At 55.2% G+C, this 24740-nt stretch overlaps 1 protein-coding gene across 1 annotated transcript; it reads right to left on the bottom strand.

Moving 5' to 3' along the window:
- Nucleotides 1-685: 685 nt before the first annotated feature.
- On the bottom strand, nucleotides 686-24740 carry EML2 (EMAP like 2; the record flags this gene model as incomplete). The annotated part of the gene is given in 23 exon segments (XM_084257605.1): nucleotides 686-811; nucleotides 1121-1251; nucleotides 2083-2178; nucleotides 2627-2714; nucleotides 3280-3377; nucleotides 3592-3680; nucleotides 3924-3991; nucleotides 7647-7778; nucleotides 9306-9431; nucleotides 9555-9709; nucleotides 11695-11794; nucleotides 12500-12634; nucleotides 13977-14072; nucleotides 15206-15316; nucleotides 15432-15501; nucleotides 15998-16147; nucleotides 19225-19354; nucleotides 19561-19589; nucleotides 21379-21483; nucleotides 21654-21777; nucleotides 21873-22091; nucleotides 24570-24692; nucleotides 24695-24740. Coding segments are annotated over 23 exon segments (2547 nt in total).

Raw genomic sequence — 24740 nt, forward strand, 5'->3', positions numbered from 1 at the left:
TTGATCTGCAGACAGGCCCATCACAGATCTTCCCTGGGATATCTATACTGGGGCCCAAGGCTGATTGACATGAGCGTTGAAGCTGCTGGGTGTCATGTTATTGTGGTGTGGAGATACCGGTCGCTGAGAAAAATGCTGCCTTGCAGAAGGTGAGAGAAGGTATAGAGGGAGTATCCTGGTGGGCCTCTAATTGACTTGAGGACCTCAAGTTTGATTTGTAGGTAAACAGATTTCTCTTTTGCTCTCAGAGGAAGTTTGGTTTCTGTTACTTGCATTCAATAAAAACAGAATAACAGTCCCTCATCACAAACTCTGTAACCCCTGTGTGCACACACACCCCAGATACATAAGTTAATGGACACACTCTATGGCCACAGCACACACAGACCCCGACACTCCACCTCAGTGCACGTGTCTTTATTTCTGGATGATACAAAAGAAACTTAAAAAACACCCCAAACCAAACACCCTAATGCTTTCCCCAAAACAATGTGACCCCTCCTCCCATCCTGATAAATAGAGACTTCTATCTGTCTGTCCACCCTCCCACCCCCATAACACTCTCTGCTATAGACATACTCTGGGTATATATTACTCTACTCGGCAATAGACATCTCCCGAAAATAGAATCCCAGCCCTGCCACCTGACTCTACCCTTGCCCGTGTCTCTGGCACACCCCCCACCTCAGACCACCCGCCACTGCAGCACACTGGTGTCTTTGCCCCCTGTGGTCAGGGCCATGCTGTCATCCCACAAGAAGGCCACGTTGGTCACATGGCTGCTGTGTCCACCGTATTTGTGACTGAGGGCCTGTGATGGGGAAAGAAGAAGGTGAGAGGAGGGCCTTTATCTTGTTCTCTGCTGAATCCCCTGTGCCCAGGTACCTAGTAGGTGTCTCGCAAGGACCATTTAAATTAATACAGATAAAAAAACCAAAGTTCTCTCAGAATTGCAGAATCTGCGAGGGTAAGCGCTACAGACTCTGAAATTAATCACATTTCAGGTTAAGAAATGCTTTTGGGAGAGGGCTGCCTCCATCTTGCCCCCCAGCCCCCAATGCTGCTTGTTACCGCCACCCTGCCAGTCCTCCCATGCCCCACCCCAACACGGGGGACTCACTCGGGGTTGACAGCAGGGGTAGCTAAACAGGTGGACTTTGCCAAAATCATCAGCCGAAGCCAGCAGCTTCCCATCGTGGGAGCGGGCCACGGCGTTGATGTCCGTGCCATCTGCTCCCTCAGACCAGATGCCTGTGGACAACAGGGATGTGGTGGTGCTAAGATGTCAACTGGGGACCCCCAAGAGGAGCAGGCCCCAGCTATCCTCTCACCGTGTCTAATCTGGGAAGGGAAATGATCTTTTGCAAATGTGTATCTGACCCTGCTCCCCTACTGCTCCATAGCTTCTCACATGACCCCTAAGCTCTGCCCGGCCTGGTTCCACCCTACTCCAGCAACTCTTCACCAAAGCTCCCCTTGAACTCTGTAGTACTTTAGCCTCTCTGCCTGCTTGGATTCCTCAAATACCAAGGTCTATGTCACCCCTGGGTTTTTGTAGATTCTATTATTCCCTAGAGATTGTGTGCTTCTTCACCTCCCTGGAATGTAGAACTGGATCCAGTTCAATGTCCCTTCTTCCAGGAAGCCCTCCCTGACTCTCTCCAGGCTAGGGCCAGAAGATCCTCTGGACTTTTCTGTCCCAGCGTGACTTGTCTGGAGACAGGTCTGTCTCTCCCAGTGGACTGTGAGTCCCATGATGGCATGGGCCGTCATGGTCACCACTATGTGGCAGCACTGCCCTGCCCTGGGCTGGGCACAGAGGTATTCAAGGAGTGTGTGTGTTCGCTGCGATGGGTGGCCAGGGCACTGTCAGTGAGGCTCTTGGAGCCAGATGTCACCACCCATTTCATTATCCAGAGGACCTCAGAGGCCTTCTCACCTTACCCTTTTCTTATGCAAACACAGCCCCTGTGTGTAAAGGAGTTTCCTGTCCTGGAGGTAACCAATAGGACACTGGAAACCACCAATCAGGGATGTTTCTGGAACTCTTATCCTCAGTAAGACCCCCATTTCAGAACTTACCAAACACTCCAAACCCCAGGACACAAGTAGCCGTGGCCCATTCCACATTCCTCACAGCATCAGCACTGGTGATCTGCTTACAGGCAGCAGGGTCCCCTGGGATGGAAAATGAGGAGGGGGCTTCAGAGAGGAAAGAAGGATGGACTGAATACATCCTCTCACAGACAATGGACACGGGCATGAGACAATGGGCTGAATGCCTACACCTCTGGGTACTGTCTGAGGGAGCTGGGTCCCGGGTGGTGACACCCCCATGTCAGAGCAGGGGATCTGCTTAGAAACCTGCACCCCATCCAACGGGAAAGGGAAGAAGTGGTTAAAAGTGGGGTCCACCAGGGAGGAAATCAGAAGCCAGGAGACCAACCGATGGGAACAGGCCCTGAAAACCAGGGCCAGAGCAGAGTGCCTTGAATGCCCCAACAGCTCAAAGAAGCCCCCACCTCCTTTCTCAGAATTCCAGCTAGCCCCTGCCAATCGCAAATGAGAATGGTGAGGGTGGGGGTGGGGGTGAAGGAGAATTGTCTTTTGGTCTTGGAGAACTCACAGTACAGAATCTCATAATCTCCGGAGTTGGTGACAAAGCAGCTGCTGTCCTGCGCCCAGTCCAGGTGGGTGATGAAACTGGAATGGCCCTGCGGGGGAGGGAAGAGGTGGAGTTAGCCCTGGAGGACGTGGGACCAGGTCAGGCTGGGTGGAATGCAAAATACAGGGATAGGGTGAGACACAAGGGAGCTAAAATGCAGGATCCACAGGCCTCTGGAGCCTGGGGGTGAGGCCAGACTACCGTGGGCGGGGCCAGACTGTGGTGGGCGGGGCTAGACAAAAGGGGCTTGGACACAAGGGAGTTTGGAACATGTGGGCAGAGCTGGACACAGAGGGACGGGCTTTGACTGCAGGGCTGGGCCACACAGAGGGTGCGCTTAGAACGTGGGGGCGGGGCTACACGAGGGGGCGGGCTTAGAAGGCAGGGGCGGGGCTACACGAGGGGGCGGGCTTAGAAGGCAGGGGCGGGGCTACACGAAGGGCGGCTTAGAACACAGGAGGGGGTAAATGTGTGGGCGGGGCTAAGGCTCCTTGAGGCCACCGGGGCAGAGTCAGTTGAGTGTTGAAGCTGTGCTCCCTTGAGGTAGAAAATTGGTTAATTCTGCACCCCCTGGACAGGGTGGCGGCGCGGGCTGGGGGCCACTGCCCACTCACCGAGCACTTGCCCAGGCGGCTGACCTTGCGGCCGCCCTGGTCCACCGTGTACACGTACACCAAGTTGTCGTGGGAGCCCACGGCCAGGTACGCCCCGTCTGGGGGAGGGGGAGGGGGCTATGAGGAGACACCCTGGCTCGGTCCCCTCCTCTCTCAGATTAAAACCCCCACTAGCCCAGACCCCTCAGCAGTCCCAAGCGCCTTCCCAGCTGCAGCCCTAGGCCCGCCCCCAGGCTGGCTGCATGGGTGCCACCCCTTCCCCCGCTGTGGCTCCCGCCTCGCCTCTCCAGGGTCCCGGGCCCCGCCCCTTACCTGGGGAGAAGCTGACCACCGAGATCTGCTCATTGCCATCTGTGTGGATAGCCACCAGGTCGTGGGTGTCCGTGTCCAGCAGCAGCCATCTTTAAGGGGAAGGCACCGGGGGAGGAAGGGTGAGTTTATCTGGTAGGGAGGGGCAGCCATGGGAGGGAGGGACCCCAAAGAGATCTGGGAAGCTGACTCCAGAGATCAAGGGAGATAAAAAGCCGCACCAAATTAATATTATCTGGGTTTCGGGGCAGTGGGTAAGAGGTGTGTGGTCAAAAGACAAGCCTCTCTGGGGAGCAGAGAAGCCCCCCTCCCCCAAGTGCCCTCCTCAGCTTTACCTGCCAGTCACTGTGCCTACAGCCAGGACTGTGCCACTGGGGTGGAAGCCAGCAGAGCGGGCGGGGTCCTGAGGAGGGAGAGAAGAGGGGGTGCTGAGGGCCACCCCTATCCATCTGGCTATCCCCCTGCCTCAGAGCCAACTCTCAGCCTCCCCCTGCTGCCCTCCAGGAACCCCCTGCTCCGGACATCCTGAAAGCAGCTCCCTTTCCTTGTACACGTCAGCTCGAAGAGAAAACACTCCTGTCACTGTGGATCCTGCATCTTCTTCTCCTCCTGGTCTACATTCCCCCGGTTTTATTCACCCAAGGCAACTGCTTCAGGTAGCGAGACAGCTGGGACAAAAGGTATTCGTATTTTTTTTTTTTTCTGTGGGACCCTCACCGGTGGCCGGGGATCGAACTGGTGCTGCAGAGGCTGCGGGCAGCCTCGCAACCCAGCGCTCAACCGCTGCGCCACTAGGGGAGGCCCAGTATTCGTATTTTTAAAAGACTTGATATAGAGAACCTGTCTACTTGCCAGCCAAGTGCACCAGCTTTTCACCAGGCGTGTCTCGGTGCCTGCTTCCTCTCGTCTTTATCTAACACCAGTGCTGGGTACTACCACTGTGTCAACTTTGAGGGCTTGGTCAGCCTGCAGGCCCTAGAGTACATGCAGTGAGGTCTGGCTTCCACCTGTGGGTCTGACTTTTCCTAACATCGCTTGCCCTAGCCTGGGTGACCGCGCCTGGCAAATGGAGAGCCAGCACATCTGCCAGGACTGTTATAACTGACTCCTTCCGGGGCCTCCCTGGTGGCGCAAGGGGTTAAGACACAACCTATAACGCTATCCGAAGCCACTGTAGCAGGAGTTCAATCTCTGGCCGGCCAGGGAGCAACCCACATGGCACAGCAGACCTCTCCTGACTCGCCCGCTGCTCCCCTCAGCAGTGTATTTCAGTCAGTCTGCCTGTCCTGTTCCCCACTCTGTCTCTGGTGAATCTTCTCACCCACCCCCACACCTCTGGCCTGTACCCAAGTTCTTGTATAAACAAACAAACAAACAAACAAATAAACAAACAAATAAATAAATCTTAAAAAAAAATAAATGACTCCTTCCCATGGTGAGCTAGTGACACAGCCTGCAGCAAGGAAGGACTCATTAAAGTTAGCACATGGGGTTGTGCCTTTCTGAGCCTCTTTCCAAGTGGGGATCCAAGAGGGTCCCTACTTCCAAGAGGGTCATCCCTCCTGCCTTGTGGAGGCAGGAGCAGGAGTTAAATAGCTGATTTGAATGAAGTACTAAGCTGGTTTTTCCGGGTATGGGCCTGGGTTATCACAATTCAGAATAACCAAAGGGAGGGGTCTCCCTGATGGCACAAGGGGTTAAGGCTTGGCACTATCAAGCTATCCGCAGCCACTGCAGCAGGAGTTCAATCCCCAGCCAGGGAAGTTACCCACATGGCATTGCAGACCTCTCTTGTCTTGCCTGCTGCCCCCCCTCAGCAGTGTATTTCAGTATTCTGCTCTCCACTCTGTCTCTGATGAATCCTCTCACCCCTGTACCTCTGGCTTGCACCCCCAGTTCTTGTATGCATTAATAAATAAATCTTAAAAAAAAAAAAAAAAGCCCAAACCCAAGGGAGTGCATTACAAGTTACAGATTTCTGCTCCCAAACTCAGGCCTCCTGATTCAGACTCTGTGTGGCACTCAGGATAATGTGTTTTGAACATGTCCTGGGTGATTCAAATGCTCTGGAAAGCTAGAAAACTACAGGGTCTGGCGTAGAGTAGGTTTTCAATTAAGAGAGACAGAATGAAGATCCTTCTATATGATTATGACAATTTCCAGGGCACACCAGCCCCAAGTCATAAAGTTCAGAGGCCATTAACTATTCCAGTATTGGAGAGTTCCTGAAGCAGTCTTAAAGGGTGATGTGGGGGATCTGGCATATCTCCCCACATTGCACAGGCAGGGATGATTAGAAACTATAATGTCCAGAATCCCTTGCAGCTAAGGTTCAACTGTGATTTGGAATCAGTTGCACTTTCGTGTGCTCTGGAAGGCAGGAAGCAGAAGCCCTGCTTCTGGCTCCTCTTCTGACCAGCTGGGTGATGAAGCAATGGGATTGCTGTTAATGCCACATGAGTGATCACTAGCCTTGGCCACAATGGAAGTCAAGGGCACAGGGTATTTGGTTTTGGTCAATGCAAATGTCACCAGCACTGGGTGGTTTGAGAACAAGACAATCCAATAGAACCTTCTATGATGAAGGAGATGTTCTATTTCTGCACTTTCCAATATGAAAGCCATTAGCCACATGTGGCTACCAACCCCTTGCAATGTGGCTAGTTCAACTGAGCAGCTGAATTTTTTATTTCAAAGATTTATTTTATTTATTTATGCGTACAAGAACTGTGTAGGCAGAGGTGCGGGGGGGGGGTGTGATCGGATTCACCAGAGACAGAGCTGGGGATCGAACTCAGGCTGCAGTGGCTGGTGACAGCTTCATAGCACTGAGACTTTAATCCCTTGTGCAATCAGGGAGGCCCTGAATCATTAATTATATTTGCATTTTAAAGTTAATTTCAGTTTGAGGGCCTCCCTGTTGGCTATCACTACTGTATCCTGAGTTTGATCTTCGGCCAGGGAGCTACCTACATGGCGCAGCAGACCTCTCCTGTCTTCCCGCTGTTCCCCTCAGCAGTGTATTTCAGTCATTCCACCTGTTCTGCTCCCCACTCTGTCTCTGGTGGATCATCTCACCCTCCTTCTCTCTACACCTCTGCCCTATACCCCACTTCTTCTATGAAAGAAAAACAAACAAAAAACCAACTTTAATAAATAAAGTTAATTTATGTTTGACCAGCTGCATGGATTGGACAGTGTAGCTCTACAGTCAACAGTGCAGCGGCCACAGCTTCTGGGTTTCTGGATTATCTGCCTCTTCCCGAACTCGGTTCCTGACTCCCTAGCTGACTGCAGCAGAGGCAGCAGCTCCCCTAGGGAGTCAATTCTGTGGTATTCTGGGCTTCCTTCTAGGTGAGAACCTGCTCCCCATTACTTCCAAATGAGTCCCAGTTCCCTGTAGTAAATTGCCTTCTGTTTAAAAAGGCACCCCTGGATGGGGGCCTCCCTGGTGGCATAAGGGAATAAGCACCACACTATGAAGCAATCCGCAGCCTCTGCAGCATGGGTTCAATCCCTGGCCGGCCAGGGAGCAACCCACATGGCGAAGCAGACCTCTCCTGCTTGCCCGCTGCTCCCCTCAGCAGTGTGTTTCAGTTAGTTTGTCTGTTCTGTTCCCTACTCTGTCTCTGGTGAATCCTCTCACCCCCCCCCCCACATCTCTGGCCTGTACCCCAGCTCTTATATGCATAAATAATCTTTAAAAAATAACAATAAAAAAATAAAAAAGCCAGGATGTGACAGCCCTCCTGCCCGCCAGGGACTGTGCTGATGCTTCTCTTGGCCGACTTTTTCCCTTTGCAAAGCAGCAGAGGCTGCTCTCCTCCCAAGGCTGCCCAGATGTGGCTATGGAGGTGTCTTTTTTAACAAACCTGTCCCTTTTAGGGGCAGCTCTTTCTGCCCACTGTGTCTGTGCAAGCCTCCTTTACTTCCCTCCCTTTTTATAATAAGTCTGCCCTTTTGAATAAAAAAAAAAACAGACCATACATGTATATATTAAAAAGCCCAGATGTGGTTTCCATCTAATCGAGACAGCCAGATCGAGCCCAGCCGCATACCTCAATGCTCCTGCTCCACAGGGGCTGGTGGGACTCTGCGCTCCACAAGTGCACCAGTTTATCCTGCCCGCACGTCACAAACTGGGCCTGGCTGGGGTGCGCAGCCAGGCCCCACAGCTCTTCCACGTGACCCTGGCGAAAAGGGGAGATGGCAGCATGGAGACCAGGAATCCCGGCCCTTTACCCCACAAGCTGATGCTAGAAATTAGAACACAGTTTCCGTGACGCATCTGAGGGAGGCTGAGCTTACGCAGCCCCCTGCTGTGGTGTGTGAGCCTGGTCCGCACCCCTCCACCAGCTCTGCTCCCCAGTTTGCACAGTGGAAGGCCCAAGAGCAGTATGGGTAGGAGCTTGACCTTGAGAGTCACAGGGGACCCATGTGGGCACTAGCCCGGCGGTCTGGCTTCAGCTCACTCCTGCAGACGACATGCCCTTGTCTGGGCAGGTGACTTCTCCTGGGGCCTAGTTTACTCTTCTGTGGAATGGGGCTAGTCAGTGTGTGTGTCTCATGGGTGGCTGTACTCACTCAAATCATGGAGGGAAGGAATACAGTGGCCAATACAGAAAAAGGGCTCGCCAGATGGGAGGGGCTGTAATTATTAACATGTACTATATACATGTATATTATTAATGCATTATTTATATTATTGTATATTATAATTATTAATATATTATTAATCATAAAGAACACTAAAATCCAGTATAACTGATAGGAGCATGATGACTGTTAGCTCATATAACCCCAACAATACACCGATGTTACACATCAGCATTACACAGATCGTGTATGTCAATATGTTAGTGATCGACTCAGTAACATGTAACAATGGTAATACTAGAGGTTTCCAAGGTCCCCTTTTGGAACACATGCAAAGTCCCTGTAGCCCTTGTTATCCTTCACCTGCTCCCTGCGGAAACTAGAACCAGAGGGGCAGCCTCTGGGATTTCTGTGAGGCTGGCAGGGGGGAAAGGCATGGAGAGGGTGAGGCAAGGGGAGGGTTTCTGGGCAGGGAGACTTTCTGGCACTTCCTGTGCACCAGGCGCTGTTCTGCATGCTGCATGTGAACCCATGGAATCCTCACCAAACCCCAAGAGCTCAGCCCTGGTACTCTCCTATTTCATAGAGGCACAAAGAGGTTATTCACTTGCCTCATATCACACAGCTAATGAGTGGCAGGGTGTGGCTGGATCCCAGGTGGTCACGCTCCAGCATCCACACTCCTAACCACCGTGCTACATGACCTCTCGGTGGGTGGGTTTTTTCATTGGGTGGGAGGGTAGTTTTGGTCCTCGAGGAGGGAGGAGTGGGCATTTGAACTGCAAGAAAAGAGGCAGACTCCAGGGAGTCTGCCCAGATCTTTGGAACTGGAAACTGGGGAGGGATGGCCTGTGGAGCACCTGCCAGGGCACCCACAGATGGGCGCTGCTCTGCTCAGAGGGGCAGGGGAGCACAGCAGCAGTGGGGTTGGTTGCTGGACAGTAGGAAGTTCTGGGAGGGGGATTCTGAGGCGGGGCGGGGGCGATGGAGAGGAAGCAGGAAAAGGGAGCGTCGGTGGCGCATGCCGGGTTAGAGGGAAAGGGATGGGCAGGAGAGGATGAGAAGGAGCGAGAAGAGGACAGATGACGCTGAGAAGAGAACCGAGGCCAAGAGCCGCTCACCTGGACAAGCAGGGAGAAGCCCAGATGCACGGAGCCCTGGAGGATGGAGTTGCGGGTGGTCCCCACATAGAGCGTGTCTCCCCGGCCCTCTGCCACGGTGCGCACGGGGCCAAAGTCTTCCGGGACCTGGGGGGCACATGAGTGGGGGACACCCACGGGTGGGCGTGGGGCTAGGACACCATACCAGCGAGAGAAAGGTCTAGCGGGAGGAGCCCAAGTGGGGTGCAGAGAGCGTGTCCCCCTGCTCACCTCCACCTCCTGCAGCTTGCTGTAGTCAGAACCCCAGAGGACCACGCGCCGATCGCGGCCCCCTCCAGACACCAGCGTCCCGTCCCGCAGGGCGCAGAGCCCAAACACGCCGCCGTCGTGGGCGCCCAGCACCGCCTGGGTGATGCGGTTCCCGCCTGCGGGTAGGCAGGGGCAGAGGTCAGCGAGGGAAGCAGCCCCTGTACTGACCTCGGAAAGCCCTTGGGATTTTCTCAAGTGTATATTCAACTATTTCCCCATCTTCCCTCTATCCATGCTGCCACCTACCACCCATCTCCCCGAGTATGCAGTCACCCACCCACCGCGCCACCTCAACTAACCTGCACCCATCCGATCCGTCCTTTCACCCTCCCACCCGCCCATTCATTCGTACATCCACCCACTGGTCTTTCCACCCACCTACTCATCTGTCCACCGATCCACCCGTCTGTCCATGCACTCATCAACCCCCTCTCATCCTCGCATTCACTCTCTTGCACCCAACTACCCATGCACGAGACAAGCCATCCTCTCCACCCACCTATTTCCCTGTCCCCTACGGACTCACCCATCTATCCACTCATTGCTCAACCTTCCCATCCATCACCCCATCCAATCAGCAACCATTTAACTTTTACTCTTGTTCTAGCTTCATGCTGAATGGTACTGGGGACACAGTGCTGACTACCTCAGATTGTACCCTTCGGGGCTCACATTTCAGGCTAATTTCAGGCACAGACCCACTACCTGTCAGTAACAACCCAAGATGGCAAAACTCAGGAAACTGGGATCCCACAGAGGACACCCAAACTAGTGGATCAGGGAGGGCTTCCTGGAGGAGGGGCTGGGTGAGCAAGGATCTGAACGTTAACTGAGAGTGGGCTGGGTCAACAGAGGTTAGAAAAGTGCCCCAGCAGCAGGAACAATGTGTACAAAGGGCAGAGAGTAGGAGAGAATGTGGAACTATTTAGGGAACAAATAGAAACCTGGTATGATTAAGAGACAAGAGAAGACAGGGTCAGATCATGCAGGGTCTTAGAGGCCTCAGTGAGGAGCGTGGACTTTGTCCTGAGGGAACTGGGGAGTAATGGAAGCGTTCAACACGGGAAGGACAAAGTCAGATTTACACTTGGTTCTGAGAGCAACCTGAAAGGAGGGGGTGCTGGAGGGAGGTGTGGAGGGGGACAAGATTGAGGGCTGTGGGAGCAGGCAGGAGGCTGGGTCAAGGACTCAGACCATTTCACCACACCCAGACTCCATGAGCTGGACCCCATGGTAAGACTGGAGCTAAGGAAGTGAAAAAGATCCAGACTCTGCGCGCAGAGAGCTTAGTCCGCTAGGAAAGACACTGTCACTTATCCTCAGTCGTCTCATCTCAAAAAAAGTTCAAAACAACCCAATGATATTAACCCATTTTACAGATGGAGCAGCTGAGTCTCAGAAGCATGACTCTTCCAAGGCCAGAGAACACACAGCTCTGTTGACACCTGTCCCAAGTCTGTCCAACTTCCAAATCTGTGCCCCTCCCACTACACCTGCTCAAACTGTCATCTCAGCCAACGCATTCGTGTGGTACGAAGAACTAACTAAACTATGATGTGGACCTGTGACTCGGTGAGGAAACTCATTCACTCACCCATGTATTCATCACTCGTAGGTCTACGGCCTGGGAAAAGATCTATTTATTGAAGTCATCCATTTGGGGGACAACCATTTATTGAATTGTTATTTCCCTAATTGCCCACTCATTAAGGGAGAGACCATATTCACCTACTTGTTCTTCTGTTCATGACTAAGACAACCCCTTCATCATTTCTTCACTGCTCTGAGGATAACCACCTCTCTCTCTATCCATCCATCCATCCATCCATCCATCCATCCATCCATCCATCCACTGTGCTAACACATTCATTTATAGTTCCAATTTGATCCCTACCACGGGAATTGCAGAGATCAAGGGTGGGGAATAACATTTCATGGAGCTGTGGATATTGAAGCTGAGCTTTGAGGGGGTGTTGGAATCGGACAAGTAAGGAATTCGCCTACTGGGCACACATCCCACGTAACGTCAGAGGAAGGGAGCAGAGCCAAAGGGGGTAAAGGAGGACAGAGTTGGGACCCCAACAGGTGGGGTGACACTGACCTTTGCCCCAGACATAGAGATTCCCCCCAGAGTCCCCGGTGACCACATCGCCACCCTCCAAGAAGGTCACACACAGCACGTACTTCGGTTTCTCGTGTTTCTGCAGTGAGGGAGAAAGGGAAAGTGTCAGAGTCCTGAAGCAGGGTGTCTACTAAGAGCTCATCAACCATGATCTGGGGGTCCCTGCCATGTTTGGGGGTGAGCCCTGCGTAGAACACCTACACCTCCAATCCTAATACATAGAGAGTTTGTGACCACACTGTCCCCCTCCCCACCCCTGGACACAATTCCTGCCTCCTCTCCCCTCCCTGACTTCCGCCCCAACTCTGTCTCTGATTCCCCCTGCTGTCACCCCCTTGGGTTCTCCTCTCCACCCCTGCCCCTGTCTGTCAGCCCTGCCTAGCCCACCCTTACTCAGAATCTCCAACTCATCTGTCTATGCTTGAACTTCTTGGGGGGCTCCCTTCAGGGCCTCAAAAAAGCAGGGGGGCCCTATCTGGTTTGCTCCTGCATCTTCTACCCCAGGTCTTCCACTTCCTGCTGCTTTTGGTCTCAGTGCTCATCTTTCTCAGTCAGGACGCCTGTGAGCTGTTAACTCATAATACCAACAACGACATTTATTGAGCATTTACTATTTGCTAGGAGCTGCTACACTCTTCATCCCACTGAATATTCACAACTTCAGAGAGTTAAAGTGGATTATTCCCTTTGGATAAGAAAATTAAACCCCACAGGCAACATCCCAGCATCCAACACCTTCAGGGGGACTTGTTCGCCTTGGTGCTCCTGCCCTCTTGACACTCACCTCAAAGAGGCCCTGCTTCTTGCTCAAGCTGCCCCCATCCAGGTTCCAAAAGTAGACATGGGATTTCCCACAGGTGATGATCATGGTGGGGTCTGTGGGGTGGAAGGTGGCCACCAGCACCGCCTCATTGGAGCACTTTGGGGAGTGGAGGAGATTCTGAATTGAGGACCTCAAAACCACCAGGGTCACCACCCAATCCCATGTAGGACTGCCCGATACAGTGGTAGGGGGTGTGCGCTGCACAACTCTCTGTATACTTAACTATATACTTTACATCTAGTATCTCTACATAGAAAACACATACTGCACATTACTCACACACTGTCACGCCCACTATATATATGTTATCTTTCCTATACAGGAAAACTTAAGTACAGGGCCAGTCAGTGAGACATTAATGGCTTCATCATTAATATATATATACAGCAGACACTTGGACAGTCCCAAACCTACACCATGCACTGAGCTCAGCACTTGACATCCATAAGCTTATTTAACCTCATAACACCCTGAAGGATAAGTCTCATTAGTATCCCCCTATTATAGATGAAGAAATGATACTCAGAGAGGGGAAGTCATTTGCCTAAAGCCACACAGCTAGAAAGAATCCAGAATCAGCGCCTCCCTGGTGGTGCAAGGGGTTAAGATGCAACCTATGAAGCTGTCCGCAGCCTCTGCAGCACAAGTTCGATCCCTGGCCAGGGAGCTATCCGCATGGCACAGCAGACCTCTCCTGTCTCCCCGCTGGCCCCCTCAGCAGTGTATTTCAGTGGATCTGTCTGTTCTGTTCCCCACTCTGCCTCTGGTGACTCCTCTTACCCCGCCGCCCCTGCCACCCCACACCTCTGGCCTGTACCCAGCTCTTATATGCATAAATAAATAAAAAAAAACCTTAAAAAAAATGTATTTTTTAAAAAAAATTCCAGAATCAGCTCACCTAGCTCTGATTCCAGAGCCCAGCCTTTCAACTCTTCTTCCCCAAACAGAGGGCCCACATTCAAAGCCTAGGCCTCTTGCCCCCAACCCAGAATGGCCTATGATCTGAGAAAGTATTTTTACAACCCACTAGGCCCAGGTTGCTCATCTGTAAGACAGGTGACTTCCCAGAGACACATGTCCAAGTCTGTCTTGGACACTGTAGGACTATAGAGTCTGTATCTTAACCCCTTGCGCCAGCAGGGAGGCCCCTAGAGTCTGTAGCCACCTTGTGCCAACCTTTCAAGTTGGTCCTGGTCCACCCACCCCATATTCCAACATCAAAACCAAGGCCCCAAACGGAAGATGCTACCATTATCCCCATTTTACACACGAACCAACTGAGGTTCCGAGAGAGTGAACCACTTTTCCAAAATCACAGTCACCAAATTGCAAATCCAGGACTTGCAGGTGGGTCTACCTGATTTTTAACGCCTAACACTGACATCCAGCAAGTCCTATAGGGCACCCCAAGGAGAGGAGATGAGATTCATCACCCCACCTTGCTATCCACCATCTTGGTCTCCTTGGCCCAGTCCCACACGGAGAGTATGTGCTCGTTGGATTCATCCACTGCACAGAGCAGGTTGCCTCCATTCTAGGAGGAAAAAAGAAGAGGTAGAGGAGTGAGGTCAGGATCACTCCCAGACACACACACACACACACACTCCCCCCCAGTGGAAACACTTTCGACTAAGGTCTGTTTTAAGACTTTCAAAGGCTCTGGCCCACATCATATAAAACACATTAAAATATACTCATCATCTATGAACCATAGGCATAATTTTGAAACGTTCTTTATAATTTGCCTTTTGAAATGATCGGTCCCTAAGAAGCTCAGTTGCAAGTTTTCTGCCGCTACCCAGCCAGGAATTCTTGCCAAGACCATCTGATCTGCACTTTCAAATGGAATGACTTTTATATACATGAAATTAAACAACTAATAAGGTTGACATTTTTTTTATACCTTTAGTTAAACAAAAGTTAAGTTTGATTTTGCAAGGTTTTTTTTATTTCCCCTCCCCACATACTTTGGCCAGAAGATCTCTCCTTCCCCCCAAAAGTTATGAAATGCCTCCTGAAGTTCTCAGGAAACCTACAAAGCTCTCCTCCAATGCTTTTTCAGCTATCTGTGGGAGGATTGGTTGTTTTTTCATTCCCCAATCTGCTGTAGAACAACACTGGGGTAAAATACGATAAAAATGTAAACCAGGATTAGAAAAAGAAAAAAAGCACATCAATCACACACTTGGCTGTTGGAAGAATGTCAAATTGCTCTACAAATTCCTAAAGGCTTACTCTGGATTTCTATACTTATCTCGCCAGACCTGCCAACACCCATCTGGGATGGCACAAGGCGCAGCATGGGCCTCCAGCCTGGCTTAAGGGATCCTTAAGGGGTAAGGGTCTTTATGGATAAAGAATGAAAGGCGGTGGGAAAAATAATCCACCAAGCATAAAGTGATCCAGAACAAGGAAACAATGAGGAGCTTGTCTGGGGGTAGATGGGGACAGGAGGCCCCCTCCTGAGGGCTAACAAAGCAGGTCTGTAAAGCCACAAGACCAGGATCCCAGCCCCCAATGCGAGGAATTCGGCAGGGGTGGAGGGCGTGGTCTCCCGCGTGATGTCACCACGAGGGCGTGGTCTCCACCCCAAGGGGCGGGTGGGAAGATGCTCCTGATTTAGGTGGTGAGGGGGAGCGGGCAGGTGAGGGCTGGCAGAGGACTTACAGATTTGGAAAAGCCCACACAGCACACGGCTCTGTCAAACACCCCCAGGCCCAGCACATGTAAGGTGGAGAGGGAAACTGAGTCCCAGACGCGCACGTGGGGTGGCAGCGGCTGCGGGGAGGGGGAAAAAGAGAGGGCTGTCACTAGGGTCACTCGGGGGGCCAAAGGGCCTGCGCCTTCACTGCCAATCTGGCCTCCCAGTCCTGCCCCTCCCCCACTCGGTTACCTTTCCTTCCTTAGTGGTGCCCGCCACCTGCCCGGTGGCGATGGTGACCATGTCAGGGTGCACAGCCAGGCTGGGTAGAGAGAAGACAGACAGGGCTCAGTGGGAGGAGGGGGCTCCCTGCCCCCCAGGTCCACATCTGCAGCAGGTCCCAGCCAGGAAGCTTGGTTAGCCATCCCAGTAGCTGACTGAGTGAGTCAGTAAATATTAGTCCTTCGGTCGCAACAAGGGGGTACCCCCATTCAAAAGCAAGACTCGGGCCCGGAGCCTCAAACACAAATGCCCACAGGGCTCAGACCTGTACCATACATGGTGGGCAGGAAAGAACAGCCGTTTATGGGAGCTGCCACCACCTGGCTCCCCAACTAGATGGATGGTCAGGGGCGTTGTCAGCTCAGTTGTTCAAAAGCAGTGAAAAACCAAGCAAAGGACTTCACCATGTAAAACATAATCAATCCACTCTGTGTTCCTGAATCCAGCCTGCAGGTCAGTGATGGTCTGGCCCCGCCCTATCATCCCCTAAGAAGGGGATCTGAGCATTGGGGGGCGGGGGCCCTCCCAGGCCTTACCATTTGATGTCATCGTTGTGTCCCAGGTAGTGCCGCTGCCTCTGCTCCTCCACGCTGTACAGCACGGCCACAGAGGCCACGAAGTACACGATCTCCCCCGTGGGCAGCAAGTAAAGGTTGGCCCGGCAGTCTCGGCCACGGTAGCCGTAGCTGGAGATGCCCAGGCCGGTTAAGGAGCCTGTACAGCACTGCACCAGAGGACGGGCCGCCAAGCCCAGCGGCTGTCTTCTCCTGTCCCACTCCCGCCCCTGTGGTGGCTGAGTATGTCCACCAGGATATCGACCCATGGCACCGGTGAATGTGACCCCCTCTGGACAGGAGTCTGCAGATGGAGAAGGCCATGTCAAAGCCACACAAACCCTAAGGGTTGCCAGCGGCCAAAAGCTGGGAGGAAAGAGAGGGAACAAATTCTCTCCCAGAACCTCTGCAGGGAGGTGAGGCCTCTGGGGCATGGCTTCTCAGATGGAGGCGTGGCCCAGCCTGCACCTTGATTTTGGATTTCCAGTGGCCAGAAAGGGGTGAGAAAATGTTCCTTCGCAGTCAGCATGTCGGTGGTAGTTTGTCACATCAGCCACAGGAAACGAATCTCCTGTCCACTCCCCTCCCCCCAGGAATCTATTAACACCTAAGTTAAAATCCATTAACACCTAAGTCAGCTCTTGGCTGGGCTCGGAACTCAGAACTCTGGCAGGGCTCCTACAGCAGGGGGAGCAAAACCCAAAGTCCTTACAAAGCCCAGGCAGGAGGCCTGGCCTGATCTGGGCCCTGGCGCCTCACTTACCTAGTACCTGCTCAGCTCCCATTACTTTAGGGTCCTCACCTTTGCACTGGCCCTTCCCTCCACTTGAATACTCCGCCCATCATCGCCCCCTGCAGGCTTCTGCTCAACTCAGCTCCTGAGACAGGCCTTCCCTGCCTACGCCATCTAAAACTGCAAAGGGGGCCTCCTGGTGGCACAAGGGGTCAGGTCTCAGTACCTATGAAGCTACGCAGCCACTGTAGCAGTTCGATCCCTGGCCAGGGAGCTGAGCCACATGGCTCAGCAGACCCCTCCTGTCTCCCCGCTGCTCCCCTCAGCAGTGGATTTCAGTAGATCCGCCTGTTCTGCTCCCCACTCTGTCTCTGGTGAATCCTCTCACCCCAGGCACCTCTGGCCTGCACCCTGGCTCTTGTATGCATAAATAAATAAATTAAAAAAAATAAAACTGCAAAAGCATGACCCTCACTGCCGCTGGCCCTTCCACTCTGCAGCCCACTCGTAACTACCTGCCCGCTAGCTATTGGCAAATCTTCATCTGTTTTGTTTCCTGCTGGATTCCTGCTTGTGACCAGGTCACAAGCAGACTCGTGAGTTCAATATGACCCCCCAACCCCCCTTCAGATGAGGAAGTGAGAACTTTCTGTGTCGGAAGTGCTCCAGGGAGAAAGACCAAACTCCTCCCACTGGCCTGCATGACCCCTTTCTGGTCTTAAGAGGGCTCCTGCCCTCCCTTACTCTGACCTTGAAGTTCTTCCAAATGCCAACACCATTACTGCCACTCTAGGCCTTGGCACTAATCTTCTCCTTTGCCTAGTTCACTTCACCTGCCACCTTTCTCAACTACCAGTCACCTCCAAGCAGCCCTCAGACTCACTCTGTCCACCAGACTCATCCCACTTAATAATTATCTGGTCTATCTGGTCTAATTGTTAAGCGGCCCTAAAGAGACTGAGTTCCAGAGCAGCTGAGGGCTGTTCTGCTTGCTTCCATTAACTCTTCCTCTGGGAAGCCCTCCCTGACCCCTCCAAGTTCCCTCATGCCAGCCTTGCCCACTCTGAGTTGTCACTGTTGAGGTCTTTCCACACTGCACTGTGAGCCCAGGGTACAGGCAGACACTGTCACGGTGACCTCCTGGGTCCCTGGCCTTTGTCCACAGCACAATGGACTGGACAGCAGTATGTGGACCTGACTTGTGGTTACAGTGCCGCCCGAAGCATTCTAAAGCGGGGGACTCGGGCCCAGTGACGCTGGCAGTCCTGGCTGCGCCTCCTCTGATCCTGCCTGACATCACTGCCTGGCATTCCTCGATTCCCGAGAGTGTTCCCTGTTGCCTCAAGGAGGTTCTCACCCCGAAGAAGGCCAAGCCATTTCACTGACATCCCTGCCTCTGCCAGAGCTGAAACCAAGGCAAAGAGCAGAAGACAGGGACACAGAGGGCTTTTTGGAAAAAGCTGGGGATCCAGTGTCAGGGTTCATGCCTCAGATCTCTGACTCCCTGAGACCGGCCTGAGCCCCTTTTCTTGTCCTGCATTTCCTATCTGGAAAGTGAAATTCCCAACCTGCAGGCCTTGGAGGCCACTAGCTGTAAAAGTACTTTCTTAGTTACACAAAGGCAAGGATCTTATCATCCACTGTATTTGTGCATGACGGAACTTAGAACCATGCCGAGCATGTAGTAACTGCGCAATAAAAATTATGATTTTATCAGTCCTTGTTTATAGGGTAAGGATTATGAGCTCAGTACCTTGCTCCACTGTTTCCTGATTCTATGACTCTGAGATCAAAAAACCCATTTTTCAGAGGCGAAAACAGAAGCCCAGAGCAGCAAGGTGACTCGTCCAGGGTCACACAGCTAGTCAGGTGGAGCTGCGGTTTCAACCAAAGATATGGTGCTTAATCATGATCAACTTGTTTCTCAACTACACAGAGCTCACTCTGGTCTGAGCCTGCTTGTCATCTGGAACACTCTTCTAAGTGCTTCCATGCTGGCTCCTTCCTATTTATTGTTCAGTTCTCCACTCAAATGTGACCCCATCAGAGAAGTCCCCCCATCAGAGAAGTCCAATTACTCCCCTCCCAGGAGCTCAGGTTACTGTATTCCCAGCACTGAGGACTTCACAGCAAGATCTTGTTTATGTAACACTGGCTTCTGTGTTATCTTCCACCTCCTCCTTTTAGAAAGCCAGAGTCCACATGTGGAAGAGACTCTTGACATATGGAAGGCACTGAGCAAACATTTGCTGTTCTAATGCTTCATGAAAGGTCCTTCCAGTGAAAATGCTTTCCTCTGCACCCAGCAGACTCCAGGGTGCTGTACACCCTTTGGGCCACATAAGCCCAGCCAGTCCCACCTTCTGTACAAAGCCCCTCCCTCCTGCTGACTTCCCCAGGGGAGAACTATTGTCCCTTCCCGACGGGGGACCAGGGAATGCGGGCAGGGTAAAAAGGGATTAGAGCAAAAGGATACACCCAGTCCAGCTTGAGGCGGCAGGAAGGCAGCTCAGAGCGCGTGTCCAGGCTGTAGGTGGGCGCCAGCTCATCTGGGATTAGCATGGGCACAGGGCGGCCCCTCAGGAACATTTTCACGGAGCCCTCCTCTGCTGGGACACCCCCAGAGATCAAGTGTTAATACCACTCCGCCTCTCTATTTCCTCTTTCCTTTAGGTTTCTTTTTTTTTTTTAATAGGTGGGGAAACTGAGGCAGGAGACGCAAAGGCCAACAGCCAGGTCTCCTGGCCTCCAGCTCCACCCTCTCACCCCAGCAAGTCCCCCAACCAAGTCCCACCCAACTCTCCCCGCTTACCCATGCTGAAGATAACTTCTTTGGTTTTGCTGTCAGGATAGGACCAAAAAAAAAAAAAAAAAGCGCCCTAATTAGCAGACAAGTAGGAAAAGGGGAGACTCTACTCCCCCACCCCACCGCTCCCCGGAGGTCTCAGATGAACATTGCGGGCCGCGTAAGAGCGGAGCGCTGCCTCTCTGCAGGCCGTGTGCTTTGCTCGGTTGATCTTGCAGAGCCTAAGACACAGGCCCAGAGAGGCAGTGATCGCCAAAGATCACACAGCACGAAGTTGCAGGAACGCCATCCTGGAAGAGGGGAGTCGCCAGGGACCCTTCCCTCCTAATCAGCACGGCTCTCCCGCCGTTCCCCACCCCGGTCCCACGGAGTCCCAGACTTCAAGCAGCAAGAGGAGAATGCTTAAGGAAGGGGTGTGTCTCCACGTTTCCTCCGCCGGCGGAATGGGGTGCTGCTCGCGGGGCTGGGGCCCTGGCGAGCGGGAGACCTGGGGCCCAAGTCTAGGGCGCGCAGAGGGGAGGGGGTCTGCGAGAGGGTCTGCGAGAGGGTCTCACCCAGCTCCAAAGCTACTCATGGCGGCGGCCGGCGGAGCTTCGGGGCCGGGGGTGGAGCCCGGACCGGCTCCGCCGCTTCCGGCCCTGGGAGGCGCCCGCGCCGCCGCGCCCCGCCCCGCCCACGGCGGCCGACCCGGGAGCCGGAGGGTCGCACGGGGTGTCTGGTCCCGGGTCGTGGGGTGCTGACACCAGGCGCGCACAGGGGGTGGGCGAGAGTGTGGTTGGAAACCCGGGCTCAGGGGCGTGTCTGCCAAGTTCAAATCCCGGCTTGGCCACTTCCTAGCTGTGGGAACGAGTTGCCCAACTTCTGTCTCGTTTCCTCATTTGCAAAATGGGGGAGAAGAGATTCTACCTGGCGGGGCGGGGGTTCGCGAGGAATTGATTGGCTCATTCGCCGAGAGCGCCGGGAGGAACGCGGGGCGCGCGGACGCGCAAGTGCCCGCTGCTCCGCGCGAAGTCGCAGGAGTCGGGGCGAAGCGCGCGGGGCTCGCGCCCTGGCCACGCCCACCGCCGCGGGCCTGCCACTCAGGGCTTCCGTCCGCGCGGAGGCCCCGCCTCCGGGCGCTGGCCCCGCCCCCGGGCTGGCCCCGCCCAGCATTCTGCTCACACCCACCTCTCCAGAGCTGGCCCGGAGCTGACTCACGCTCCAGATAGCTGACCGCCTCCCCGCTTCCCCGGGGCCCTTCTTCCCGCCGCGGGCCCCTCCCGGCAGTTGACCACGACCACTTTCACGTGACCCAGTCCCCGGCGGCCGGGCCTGCAGGTTGACTCCGCCTCTTGAGATTTAGTCCCGCCCACCATGACCACGCCCAACACCTAAACCACGCCCACTTCCCGTCAATCACTGTCGGGCACCTCCACGCGGCCTCTGGCTTGGACAAGCCCCCGCCTGGCCCCAGCCGACCCTGCCCGGGCTAACCCTGTCCACGCGCTCAAATTCCACTCGTGCGCTTCCCTGCGGCTCCCGCCCTGGGCGCGCTCCTGAGAGTCCAGGGAGACCTCTGTGGCCGCGCCCGCAAACCTTGACTTCTACTCCGGTCCCCCCAGACCGCAGCACCTAGAGGCCCGACCACACGCCTCCAGAGGCCGGCTCCGCCTTTCCCGGGCGTCACCGCCTCGTGTGGTCTCACGAGGGCCCCTCCAAGTCCCCGCTCGAGATGGTCACCTCGTGGCCTGGGCGGGGGATCCCCCGGGATTTCCCATCCTCGCCCATGCCTGCCTGGGGTCCTGGCCCCGTCCTCTGTGCCACGCCCTCGCCTTGGTCACTCACCCTTCCTTTTTGGCGCTACAGTTGCTGCTGGAGGATGTGGTGCGGCTGCGGGGGTCCTCGCGGCGCACCGAGGCGAGGCGCTCAGGCGACAGGTAGCGGCGGGCACTGCCAAGAGGAGGGCAGACTGAGGGGGCGCCTGCGGGGCGCGGGCGAACACCTCGGGGCTTCTTCCGCGGCCGTTCGGGCACGGGCGCCCCCTCCTCTCCGCGTGGAAAACACCCCCCGTCGCCCACACGGCCTTGGCGGAGGATGGGGACCCGCCTCCCGCGTCTCACCTGCGCCCGGCCGTCGGCTCCTTCTTGGGGGACGATGGGGACGTGGCATAGCCGCCCACGCGCCGCGGGGGGCCCGCGCCATTGAGGGGCGTCCTGGTGGGAAGGCCTTTCAGGAGCTGGCACACTGCAGGGGCAGGGTCAGAGGACAGCACGGGGTGAACGTGAGATCGGGCCCCGGCCGCTCCCCACCTCAGCCCGCCCTCCGCCGGGGGCGAATACCCGAGGCCGTGGTGCCCAGACGCGGAGGCGCCCGGCCCTTGGGGGTGCCCCGCGCGCGCAGCGCCGCGCCCTGCTCCTCGCACGCCCGCAGGCGACGCAGCGCGTCAGCCAGCGCCGCCTTCAGCACCGCCAGCTCGTCCTCCTGCAGCTGCAGCCGCTGCTCCAGCGCCGACACGCGGTCGTCCACCTCCATGCCGCTGGTGCCCGACAAGTTGTCATCTGCAAGTCAGGGGAGCCCGGCTCAGGGGGCACCCGGGAGCTCCAGCCCCGAGGGGTCCCTCTCGGCGCCCCGCGTCTGAATGGGGCCGGAAGCGCCCCCTTCTTCGCGGGCAACTGGGGCCCCGACGCCTGGCGACGGGCCGAAGGCGAGGGCTCCCGGAGGAAGGAAATCCCCACGTCGCTCAGGCCTGGCCCCCACACTCTCTGCCGCGGCGCCCTGGAGGTGGGACCGTAGGGAAGTCCCTTCCCCTCTCACCATCGACGTTCTACACATCGAGACCTCTGGACTTGGGTGCTAAGAGCCGATGACTAAGACGCTACATATGACTGACACCAGCCTTTCAGGGAGGACACCAGCGTCGCGTGGCAACAGCGTTCCGCAATTGATTGGTCGTCTCTGACCAAAACCAATGCATATATATATATATTTTTTTTTTTTTGCGGTCACTAATGCTCACTCTCTGTTTTTAAGACTTTCTACGAGGTCTAGATTGGTCCCTATCCTGGCCATTCCTCACCGGCGGGTTCGACCCCAGAACCAGCTGCAAGGACAGAGCTGCCGCGACCCCTGGCGGCCGACTTAGGGATTGCAGGCAGCGAATCGCAGCCCCCGGAGACCCAAGGAAGGAGATGCCCGAGAGCACCTGACACCCAAACTCTCTTCCCTGGGCAGTTTCTCTCCTCTGTTCCCCTTATTTGTTCCGCTCCTGTATCCCACACTGCAGATTCTGTTCTCCCTCTCCTCTCCAGTCCATGAGTGCAGCCCAAATAACTCCTCCTTTGCCACCCCCCCAGCCCATTTTCCCAAAGTGGGAGGGGCGAGGGACCTAGGTGGCTCCCCTCCCCTCCCCGCGCGCTCACACCCGGGCTAGACTCATTGCTGGCAACCACCCAGGAAGTCCTCGCTCCCAGCCCGCTGGAAGGGAAGATGGTAGCTTTAACAGGGACGGGGCGTGGAGGTCGCACCTGTCATCCCGCGTCCGTAGGCCGCCCCGCCCGTCCGCCCGCGCGCCCGGCTCCGCAGTGCAGCTGTCCGTCCCTCCCCCCCCCCCCCCCCCCCCGCTCTCGAGGTCCAATCGCCTGCGGGGCCTCACCCGCCCTGCCCCCCACCCAGCGCCTCCCAGGTCCTGCAGAAGAAGGTGGGGGCCTCCCGAGGTCGCAGAAAGAGATATCAGGACTTGGAACTCAAGAGAAGGGGATCTCAGGATTCTGCTTGCATCACATTTTGCAGAGGAGAAAACTAAGACTAAGGTCGGAGTTTGTGGGGAATGTGTAAAGACACGCCAGAGGTAACACCACAGAGAGGTGGGTAGGAGGGACAAGTCACCAAGTTACTTACCATTAATACCACCCTCCAAAGTGCCATGTTACAGCGAGCTCGTATGTGCCATGTGCTTACATGTTCACGCAAAACACTCAGCACGTTTCCGGGTTCATGGTACAAGCTCGGTAAATCCAGGACGTAATTGACTATTATTAAGGAACCCAATGCCCCCTGCCACTTGGGTAGTTATGGTACTGTACCCATTTTAGGAGGGGAAGGGGAGGAGGGGGCTGAGATCCTGAGAGATGACGTGACCCGGCCATGGACACACAGCAGAACAGGTACCCCACCAGGCTCAGGCACCCTGTCGCCCTGCCTTAGTGGTCCAGGATCAAACTCGGTGGTGCCTGATATTGGGGTGTATGCTCAGGGAAGTGACCCCCCTCAAACTGGAAGACAGTCCCTTTCATGACCTCCCCAAATGGAGCAGCTTTCACCTTGACCAGCCCCCACTCAGAGAGGCCAGTCTGAGCCATGACAGGCCCACCCCATCCCCCATGCACCCTCCCAACCATTCCCCTCCCTCAGATTTTTTGCCCAGAGTCAGCCTCCACTTCCCCCTTCTCCTCCAGTCTCCCCTCCCCTCTGCCTCCAGCTCCCCTATCTGGGCCTAACATGCACAGAGGCCCTTCTGGTATCATACCCATTTGTGTGAGGAGAAGGGATGGGTCCTAATGGATAGGAGGGATGGGGTCTAAGGATTTGAGGGGTATAGTGGAAGCCAAGGCCTCTGGTCACCCTACCCACTCCCTCACCAGGGGCTAAGCCAACACCATCACATCCCCCCCAAATCTGTCAGTTCCTCTACCAGGGAGAAGGGGGTGGGTCCCAGAGGCTTAAGATGGGCTAGGGAAGGGAGAGTTCCAGGCCCAGCTGGCTCCCAGGACTCCCCCCCCCCTTCCAGCCCCAATCTCCTCCAGAAGGTTCCCAGCCACCTTAGAAAGAGAGGCGGGTCCCAGCGGGTGGGGCATAGGGATCAGGGATAGGGGCAGAGGGGACCTTGATCTGGAGGTCAGGGTCCTGCTGGGCAGGGATGGGGGGTCAGGATCTTCAGAAAGGGATGAGGATGGGGACTTGGAAGGAGGAGGCTGGGGCAGCAGGAGCCGGGTCCCGCCCTGGTCGGGGCCAGGATAGCAACTGAGGAGGGGTCTCACCGTTGCAGTACTGAAGCAGCGAAGATGTGTCGTAGAGGCCGCAGAAGGCCGGGCCGCGCTCCGCCATCGCCCCGCCACAGCCACCGCCGGCCCCCCCAGCCCCAGCCCGGGCCCGGTCCCCCCCCCAGGCCCTGCCTCCCGTTGCCATAGCAACGCCCTTCGTTCCAGCAT

Source organism: Talpa europaea, assembly GCF_964194135.1.
Source record: "Talpa europaea genome assembly, chromosome: 16".
NCBI lineage: Eukaryota > Metazoa > Chordata > Mammalia > Eulipotyphla > Talpidae > Talpa > Talpa europaea.